A 9,589-nucleotide genomic window follows, 5' to 3' on the forward strand; every position below is an offset into this window, starting at 1 on the left:
CGATTTCGTTTGTGTTCATGTTGGCATAGGAGAACTACTAACTTCCGCCATCTGCATTAGTTACGTTAGCGTAGGTAGGCGGTTCTCATGCCAAAGGGGAAGATCTCGCTCAGCCAAGTGCACAACCTGAGTAAGTACACTTATCGAGGAGTGATAGGGCAGCAGAGTTTGAGGCAAAAAAAAGATTTGGGTGGCTATGGGTGATATGGGGAATCTAACTGGTATGTGGTAAAGGTTTCACAAAATGTAATGAATTTTTAGTAATATATTTTTGTACATCTTTTATTTTCCGTAGCAACGTACGGGCAATTTAGTACTAGTTTTTTTTAAATAGGCAGGACAAATTCTCACCGCTCGTTCCTAGCCTCCGGGAAGGTCTCTGTGATGTGTCGCTTATAGCAAGCAAATCAACTCGCATTGCTCGCACGGGAGCACCCCGCTAACGATCGCGCGTAGTTGGCCGACCCATTAGGGCGCCTCGCATTGCTCGCGCGGCAACACGGCTCGCATCGTTCGCGGGGGCTCCTATTGGATACTCATTGTGTCCAATTGAGCGCGTGCCGTGCAGGGGGACACGGCTAAGCCAACCCACTGGCACCAAAGCAAGTGAATTCAGCACAACAGCAAGATGCCAAAAATCCCAGAAAATCACCAGGGAAGAAAGGGAAAAGAAATGAAAAAAACCAGAAAAAATGAATGCCCTGGAAAAGGAAACTAACCGAATGCAAAATGGTCCTCAGGCCATTACATCCCTCCATCTGGGAATTGCCCCACCATTAAAATGGCGAGTGGGAGGTCCTATTTGACGCAAACAAAATCAAAAACAGGAAAAGAGTGAAATTATGAAGAAGCTTAATTCATGCACTTTTTTAAAAAAATTGGGGCTTTTTTCAAAAATATGAACATTTTGAAAATACTTTTTTTGAAAAATTTGTGAACATTTTTTGAAATTCATAATAGTCCTTGAAAAAAATGATTTCTAATACCAAACTATTTTTTCAAGATTTTAAACATTTTTTTGCAATTGTAGAATTAGAAAAAACTAAACAAAAAATGATGATCCAAAAATCCTAACGAAAACAAAAAAAGAAAGTGTAAAAGGAAATAAAAAATCGGTCCAGGAATGTTCTAGAAAGTTTTCAAAATGGTAAAACCGGACAAAACCTGTTGTAAGGTTCCTAACATCGGGAGCCACGTATCTGCTTAAATGGGCAGGACCAATATCTCGCCTTTCATTCCTAGCATCTACGAAGGACTCCGTGATATGTGTCAAGCAACAGGCAAATCCTATTTAGCGCAGCGGGCGTCTATTAACATGCGTTTTCGTTAACTGGCGACTGCAGCGCACACCAGCTCCCTTGCTGGGCCGGCCCGTCTAGAGTTTTTTCTTACTGTGTTTTAATCCAAAAAATTAAAGGCACTAACACTGAATCAAACCCACGACCTCCTTCACAAATCAACACGCCACAACCAACAGGCCACTAACCAACTTGTGCACTGTATCTTTGTTTTACTCTTTTATTAATTTATCAGTTTGTTTTGTTCTTTTTCTTTTCTTTTTTTCTAGGTCTTTTATCTTTTCTTTATTTATTTTCTTAAATGCGCGGTTTTTTAGTTCGTGAACTTTTTCATCTTTTGATGAACTTCTCCGAAAATTTGATGACCTGTTTGCTCAAATCAATGAACCTTTTCCATTTTGGATGAACTATTTTTGAAAATCGATGAAGCTTTTTAAAATCTGATGAACTTTTTTTTTCAAATTTGATGAACTTTCTTCAAATTCCATGAACTTTTATCAAATGTGGTGAACTTTTTTCAAAAATTGGTGAACACTTTCCAAATCTGATAAACTTTTTTAAGAATCGATGAACTATTTTCATATTCGATGAACTTTTTCCAACTTCGCTGAACATTTTTTGAAAGTTTTGTGATTTTTTGTTCAAAATCCGTGAATATTTTTGCATTCGTAAATGTTTTCATATTTTATATTAATCAACATGAACAAAGTTGAATATATGTTAATGTTTGTACCAAAGGAAAGCTCAAATAGAGTTATTTCCTATTAATAGGCAACAAACTGGAGAGAATTCCTTATTTAGCCCTCTCTTAAAATTTGATTCCCTTTTTGGCCCTAAAAAGAAAAATCTTCCTTTTTTGACACTCAAACTTCATTTTGTTCCCTTTATGACATTTTCGTTAGTTTTGACAACTAAGACCGCTAAATACGACATAAAAAGTCCATTTTACCCTTGATGTATTTTGTGACCAAAATTGTGAACTGGAAGTCAAAAGCAATGGCAATATGAACTGGAATATATTACCGAATGAAACAAAATCTGCTATTTAGCATATCCGCGTAACAATTTTTAATTCAAACCATATCTTCAATTTTAATTGAAAAATTGCATAGAGCCTCCCTTGTATTTTGATGCCATGTTCCCTGTATAGTTCACATATGAACAAATTATCACATATTTGGAGCAGCTTCACATATATGCGAACAAAAGAATCACACATACTTGGCCCAGGTTCACATATATGCAAACAGTCCACATATTTGGTCCTCCACACACATAAAGGTGACATACAATAGTCCAGGTCCACAACAGGTAATGCTCAATTATCACTATGCTACCGGGGCAACACCTTTCAATTTGTGCCTTAAAACTATACAGATTATCAAAGCTTGTGTCCCGATCACCATATAGTTCCTTCAAGGCTAGCAGGTTACCCATATATACTCTCTTGTAGTTGATGTTGATTTCATGGTGCTGACGGCAAAGAAGCTGATTCCAGTAGTGTCTTTAAGCTTCTTTCGCAATGCCTTTGGTCCTAGAGTTGCATCCTCAATTAGCCAATCCTTTACGTGCTCACATATCGACCGCTTGGTTGCATTCTTCACATTCTTTTTCTTTTTTGTACTAGAGCAATCATGAGAATTCTTTCTCACCTACAAAAGACGAACATAGATCAGTAAATAAGTTGAGTTTGGATCCATCCTGTGAAAGCAAAAGACCCATCTCTAAGTACATTGATGCATCTTCAATCCATCTCTAAGTACACTGTTTTATATGAACAGAGTTGAAACAAATACTCAAATCTAGAGAAGAGAGGCACTTACCCTTCTAGCCATGCCGGAGTACTTGCATCTGTGGCCGTCGCACCTTGACCGCCCTCCACCTCCCCGCCAAGGCCACCCTCCGGCGCCGAACCTTGACCGACCTCCACCTCCCCGCTATGGCCGCCCTCCGACACCGCACCTTGCATGTCCTCCACCTCCCTGCCATGGCCGCCTTCTGGCACCGCGCCTTGACCGTCCTGCTTCATCCCGCCATGGCCGCCCTTCGCCTACCCGCCATGGTCGCCCGAGGACGAGGCCGGTGCAGCGCCGTGGCCTTCCTCCACCTCACCGTCCATCCCTCCACCCGTAGCAGCATCGGCCACGCCCTCCTCCATCCGCTCTTCCAGCCTCGCTCCGCCGCTGTGAGGGTTAGGGATCGAGGAGAAGGGGAATCGGGAGAAGAAGGGCTCGCGACGGTTTGGTGAGCGGGATTTTGTTTTTCTGGTTTTTCTTTTCAGCTTCCTACAACAAGGGCGAAAATGACTTTTCAAGTCGCGGTTGCCAGTGTGAATAGCAAAAACTAACAAAAGTGTCAAGGAAGAAAAAAATGAAGTTGTTGCGTCAAAAAGGGAAAGGTAAAAAAATTTAGGGCCAAAAAAGGAATCAGATTTTAATAAAGGGCCAAATAAGGAACTTTTATTCAACAAACTGAGCTTGGTAATGTGGTGAAGGCTCAGGAGCGCTGGCCGGCGCTTGCAGCACCCAACAGGAGCGTTCGCGTACCGCATAGGGGAATGCGACCGAGCCAATCCACTGGCACCAAAGCAAGCGAGTTCAGCACAACATCACGATGCCAAAAATCACAGAAAAGAGCGCACTTCGGAGGACGAGGCCGGTGCAGCGCCGTGGCCTTCCTCCACCTCACCGTCCATCCCTCCACCCGTAGCAGCATCGGCCACGCCCTCCTCCATCCGCTCTTCCAGCCTCGCGCCGCCGCTGTGAGGGTTAGGGATCGAGGAGAAGGGGAATCGGGAGAAGAAGGGCTCGCGACGGTTTGGTGAGCGGGATTTTGTTTTTCTGGTTTTTCTTTTCAGCTTCCTACAACAAGGGCGAAAATGACTTTTCAAGTCGCGGTTGACAGTGTGAATAGCAAAAACTAACAAAAGTGTCAAGGAAGAAAAAAATGAAGTTGTTGCGTCAAAAAGGGAAAAGTAAAAAAATTTAGGGCCAAAAAAGGAATCAGATTTTAATAAAGGGCCAAATAAGGAACTTTTATTCAACAAACTGAGCTTGGTAATGTGGTGAAGGCTCAGGAGCGCTGGCCCGCGCTTGCAGCACCCAACAGGAGCGTTCGCGTGCCGCATAGGGGAATGCGACCGAGCCAATCCACTGGCACCAAAGCAAGCGAGTTCAGCACAACATCACGATGCCAAAAGTCACAGAAAAGAGCGCACTTCGGAGGACTCGAACTTACGAATTCCAACTACCCATCGCGTGCAGCTAGCCACTTGAGTTGTTCGCAACTATTGAATAATGTGGAATGAGAACCTTCGAGAGCAGCATCATATTCAAAACGTTATTGATTTTTTTAACATATTTCGAAAATTATGATCAATTTTGAAATGTCATTTTTTAAATGCAAATAATTTAGGGTCCATCTGGCGTGCTTACGCCGTCGCGGTGGTGCAACCCCTTTGGTGGCGCATCAACCCATGGGCTTAGAGTCGGAGGTATATGCCGGGTGAACATGGTGTGTCCGCTAACAATGAGTGGTGTGCTTGTTGTGCGAGGCAGAGGGCGTGGGAGGCGTGACAGCCCTCACGGAGGAGGCCGCGTAGGCGGAGTCGCACGTCGCATCGGAGCTGGTATGGGTAACCGGCACCCCTCGCACTGCGCCCGCGTCGTGGTAGAGGTGTCGGGCTCTAACCACGAGGGGTCTATCGTGGATCTCAGATCGCACAGCGACGTCCAGGACACAGGCTCCAACAAGGAAGAGCGGATCAAGCGAGACTGTGGCACTCGAATGCGTGAGCCGGCCCGTGCCCCATGTCCTACTCTTCCTCGCCGATGACCGCACCATCACTCGGGGGGCTTAACCGGTCACCGGACATGGACACGGACATGAAGGCGAACTAGTATCGACGAAGATTAGACTAGGTTACGTCGCATGTAGTTGTATGAATTTAAGGATTTGGTAATGAGATATTGGGTTGCGAAAGAGGATATTTAAGGTGTTACCGGTCAATGTATGCTGACGTTCGAGGTGTCGGAGTAGTTGTACGCTGCTGCATCTCCGACAGCCGCCCAACGTGCGGCGCACTGAAAACCACGTTGCAGCGCGCCCATCGTCTTGTTTGGCGCCGCGGGCAGCGCTGACTCCAGCAGACGCGGTTAAATGCAGCGCGCGTATAGCTCCAGCAGCGTGCGCTGTCGCACAAACACTCTGGACTACGGTGCATATGCATAGTTAGATAAATTTTATACATAGATATTTCATAATACATAGATAAAACGATACATCGCATAGATAGATAAAGAACTACGATGCAACTAGATAAAAAAAACTACGATGCAACTAGATAATTAAACTACGGTACAACTAGAACCTATTCCCATTCGTCCTCATCATCATCATCCTCGGTGGTGTTGTCCGAGGTATCAAGCCAAATGTCATCCCAACGTTCATCGTTTGTCCCGAAGAACGACTTCCCACCGGTGTTGACGAGATAGCACTGCGATATGGCCAGTGCCTTGCGCCGATGCTTGTCCGCACGCTCCACGCGGCGCCTTGCCGTCCTCTTTGCCCAGACGGCGTTCTCGGCGGCGACGTCCTCCGGGTGGCGCCGACGCCACTCTGACATGGCTCGCTCGTCCTCCTCGGTGATGAGGAGGCGGCGCTGCAGCCGACGGTGGTCCTCACGGCCCTGGTCTGTTATCAGAGGAGGCGGAGGGGCGACGCGCTGCGCTTGCTCGCGCGTGTAGACGTCGTCGAAGTTCATTTGCGCGTGAGGCCTCCATAGACGCCACGCCGCCGCGTCATACGCGCGGGCGGCCTCGTTCTCGAACATGCCGAGGCCGAGGCGAAAGTCACCGGACCGGATCTCGGCGTAGTAGGCGCCGGAGGGGCGCAGGCGGACGCCGCGGTAGCCCGATGATCCCCGACGGCGCGGCGGCATGGTGGCGCGATGGTGGCGGGGCGCTGAAGCGCTGAGGAAGCAGAGGAAGCGGCGAGAAAGCAGTGGAAGCAGGAAGGGAAATGCGCGCGTGGCAGTGTGAAGCACCGTGTGGCGAGCGTCGCATTTTATAGGCGCACCGCCCAAATCTACCGTGCGACTGACAGCTTTGTCCCCTGCGCGCACAAATGTTTATCACGTGCGGCTGTTTTTCACCTCCGCTGAAACGCGTGAAAACTTCATGCGCGCGCTAAATGGGCATTTTATCGCGCACGTGTTTTTTGGTGCGGCTATTGGAGATGTTCCAAGGTCACTCACATGTCCAAGTTCGGTACTATTGCAAGATTTAGAACGATCGCCAAATATCAAAATCCATATAAATATTGTAATAGGTATATAGATATAATAGATGCTGTCTGCACACTGCTAGTGCTACTACAGAAGAAGCAGACAATTGAAACCGTAGAAAAGCAAACTTTTGTTTGGACCAACAGCACGAGAGGGGAAATGTACTGCAGGCTGAACTGATTCGAGCACGGAGTCATGGTCATGGAGTAGGATCAGCTATCTATGCGGAATAGAGCTCGGGTCTGGAAAGCCTCGGCGTCGGAACGGCGACCAGCGGCGTGGCCTTCTTCATGACGATGCCGAACTTCTCTGTCAGGTCCAGCGCCGCTCCCTCCGGCAGCTCCCAGTCGAAGGCCTGCAGCAGCATGGCCACAGAGTATGCCGTCATCCTCTCGGCCATGGCGATGCCCGCGCAGATCCTCCTCCCCGACCCGAACGGCACGTAGTCCAGCTCGCTGCCGGTGAAGTCCACCTTCCGCCCGCTGTCACCGTCGCTCGCCTGAGAGGCGAACCTCTCCGGGATGAACTTCGCCGGATCCTTCCACGCAGCGGGGTCCCTCATGATCGCCCACGCGTTGACAAACACGCGGCTTCCCGCCGGGACGCGGTGGCCGCCGACGGTCGTGTCTTCGCTGGGGCAGTGCGGCACCATGAGCGGCAGCGCCGGGTGCAGCCGGAGCGTCTCCTTGACCACCAGATGCAGATAGTGCAGCTGCGGGAGATCCGATTCCTCCACCACGCCATCGATACCAACCACCGCGTCGAGTTCCTCCCGCACCTTCCGCAGTATCCCCCGGTTTTGTAGCATCTCCGCCATGGCCCATTCCACCGTGTTCGACGTCGTCTCTGTGCCCCCAACCACCATATCCTATCATCATCACAGGACACATGCACGTAAAAGAAATCAATTAAGCGTGAGACGCGAGAGTAGGTGTACGGATTGCTAATGGAGCTAGCTAGTGACTGATTGGTTACCATGAGCAGGGCCTTGACGTTGGTCATGGTGAAGGCGGCCTTCCCGTCGCCACCTTCCTTCTCCATCTTGAGCATGTATTCGAGGAAGTCTTCCGCCGTGTCGCCGCCGGCGTGGTCGGCCTCGACCCTCTTCTCTATGATCCTGCCGAAGATCTCGTCGAACCGCTCCTTGAGCGCGTCCGACTTCTTCCGGATTCCCTGCAGGTCGAACGGCGCCAGCGCCGGGAAGAAGTCTGACACGTTGGGTGCGCCGAGCATCTCGGTGATCTCCGCGACAAGCTCCCGGAACTCCTTGCCCACCGCCGTCCGCTCGCTCTCGGTCCCTATGTTGCCTCCCCACAGCGTGCCGGTGATGACGTTCATGGTGGTGAGGAACATCTGGGCGCCGACGTCAACCGGCATGCCGGCGCTGGCCATGGAGTGCAGGTGCGCGAGCGTGGCCCTGAACTCGCGGCGGCGGAGGCCGTGCACATTCTGCAGGCCAGCAGGGCTGAGCATCTCGCGGACGCAGACGCGGCGGAGCAGACGCCAGGTGGGACCGACGGGGTTCCAGACGATGTTCTGGCCACCGCCGTAGGAGATGGAGCGCGCGGCGTCCGGGATGTCCCGGTTGGAGAAGACGAGGTCGTTGTCGCGCAGCACCTCGCGGGCCAGCGCCGGGGAGGTGATGACAATACCCAGCTTGGAGCCGAGTCGGATGGAGAAGATGGGGCCGTACTTGTTGGCGAGGCCGGCGAAGTAGGTGTGCAGGTCCGGGTCGAGGGACAGGAGGCTGCCCAAGAGCGGCAGGCCCCTGGGGCCCGGCGGCAGGCCGCCTTCGCCCCTGCCGCGGCCACGCCGGATGGTGGCGACGTAGAGGAAAGCAGCCGCGAGCAGCGCCCCGTAGAGGAGCGTCGTCGAGGTGGCCGCGTCCATGGCTGCGCACGCTGCGGTGGTGGTAGCTAGGGACTGAGACAGGGAGAAACAGACGGCGATGGTGCGTGGCGGATCCTGATTGGATTTACGGGCGAGGCGGTGTTTTCCACTTGGCTTTCTCCAATAGGCGTTGGTTGGTATGGCCGCGTGTGGACGGGAGCAGCAACGAACGGGGGCGTCGCGTTTGTCTCGTCCCGGCGGCGAGCTGCCAGCTCGCGGAGGGAAAATGCGAGGGACACTCGTCGTTGACATCCATGCAATACTTATCGTTTGCTCTGCCAATGTTAGCGATTAATGGTTGTGCGGCTGATCCCGACTAATTTATGGGGTGGGGGTAGTGCGGGCTTCCGATCGAGATTGACCAGATTGGCATCTTCGGATGTGGACTGGAGCAGCCAAGAACGGGATGCCTCGCTTGTCGCCTCACGGCAGCGGCCGCCTGCTGCCGGCCGGAAAAAAATAACCGAGCGGGGAAACTTAGTGGACCATTCCGACTTCTTTTGATAAAGGGGGCATTTTATTGACTCAGAATTACAAACACAACGAGCACATATTCGGTCTCTGCATAACTAGAATGCACATAAACAATACAAACTCATATAAAAAATACGTCAACAAATAGCAAAGACATATAAAACCAAATCTATGCATAGACGATGAGAAAACACTCTAAAGCGATAAGATCTGCAATCAGCAAGCTACAACAAAGACCGAATCCGCACCAGCCATTTAATAAGACCACACGGACAGCGAAGCTCTTCAACAACAACGCCTTCAGGAGGCATCAATGCTCAAGCGACACTGTCACCGGATCCAACCATCAAAGCAAGAATCTAGCTTTTCACCGTGAAGAATCAGTTCGAGGAAAACCGAGCAATACCTTGAACAAGGTAACGACTTAATATCGCCATTGACAGGTATAACCAACTCGGGTCATGTTGGGAATATAACTACTACGTATGACCCGCCCAGGAGGGGGTCGGGTCATGCTACGGGCGACTCAAGATGAAGAAGCCCAAGATGTGAAGATGGCGGTTCTTGAAGCAAGCTTATTGAAGGCCCAAGACCCGGAGGCGACTTAGGGCCCAAAGGGATAAGCCGCCATATGTTTAACTTG

At 50.2% G+C, this 9,589-nt stretch overlaps 2 protein-coding genes across 2 annotated transcripts; both read right to left on the reverse strand.

Moving 5' to 3' along the window:
* Nucleotides 1-5,667: 5,667 nt before the first annotated feature.
* On the reverse strand, nt 5,668-6,237 carry LOC123162803 (uncharacterized). Its single transcript, XM_044580565.1, has one exon. The coding sequence runs from the start codon at nt 6,235-6,237 to the stop codon at nt 5,668-5,670; it is 570 nt and encodes a 189-aa protein (XP_044436500.1).
* A 350-nt stretch (nt 6,238-6,587) lies between these two features.
* LOC123159671 (flavonoid 3'-monooxygenase CYP75B137) lies at nt 6,588-8,760 on the reverse strand. Its single transcript, XM_044577493.1, has 2 exons — nt 7,558-8,760; nt 6,588-7,450 (listed from the first exon to the last, which is right to left on the reverse strand). The coding sequence occupies exons 1-2, from the start codon at nt 8,722-8,724 to the stop codon at nt 6,803-6,805; spliced, it is 1,815 nt and encodes a 604-aa protein (XP_044433428.1). The 5' UTR covers nt 8,725-8,760; the 3' UTR covers nt 6,588-6,802.
* Between the last annotated feature and the right edge of the window lie 829 nt (nt 8,761-9,589).

Source organism: Triticum aestivum, chromosome 7B, assembly GCF_018294505.1.
Source record: "Triticum aestivum cultivar Chinese Spring chromosome 7B, IWGSC CS RefSeq v2.1, whole genome shotgun sequence".
NCBI lineage: Eukaryota > Viridiplantae > Streptophyta > Magnoliopsida > Poales > Poaceae > Triticum > Triticum aestivum.

What these genes read in the sequence shown, in the direction of transcription:
- LOC123159671 (XM_044577493.1), bottom strand. Translation starts at nt 8,724, where the DNA reads ATGTCAACGACGAGTGTCCCTCGCATTTTCCCTCCGCGAGCTGGCAGC. An exon ending in ACGTCAAGGCCCTGCTCATG is followed by an intron (nt 7,451 to 7,557) that starts GTAACCAATCAG and finishes TGATGATGATAG; the next exon opens with GATATGGTGGTTGGGGGCAC.
- LOC123162803 (XM_044580565.1), bottom strand. Translation starts at nt 6,237, where the DNA reads ATGCCGCCGCGCCGTCGGGGATCATCGGGCTACCGCGGCGTCCGCCTG.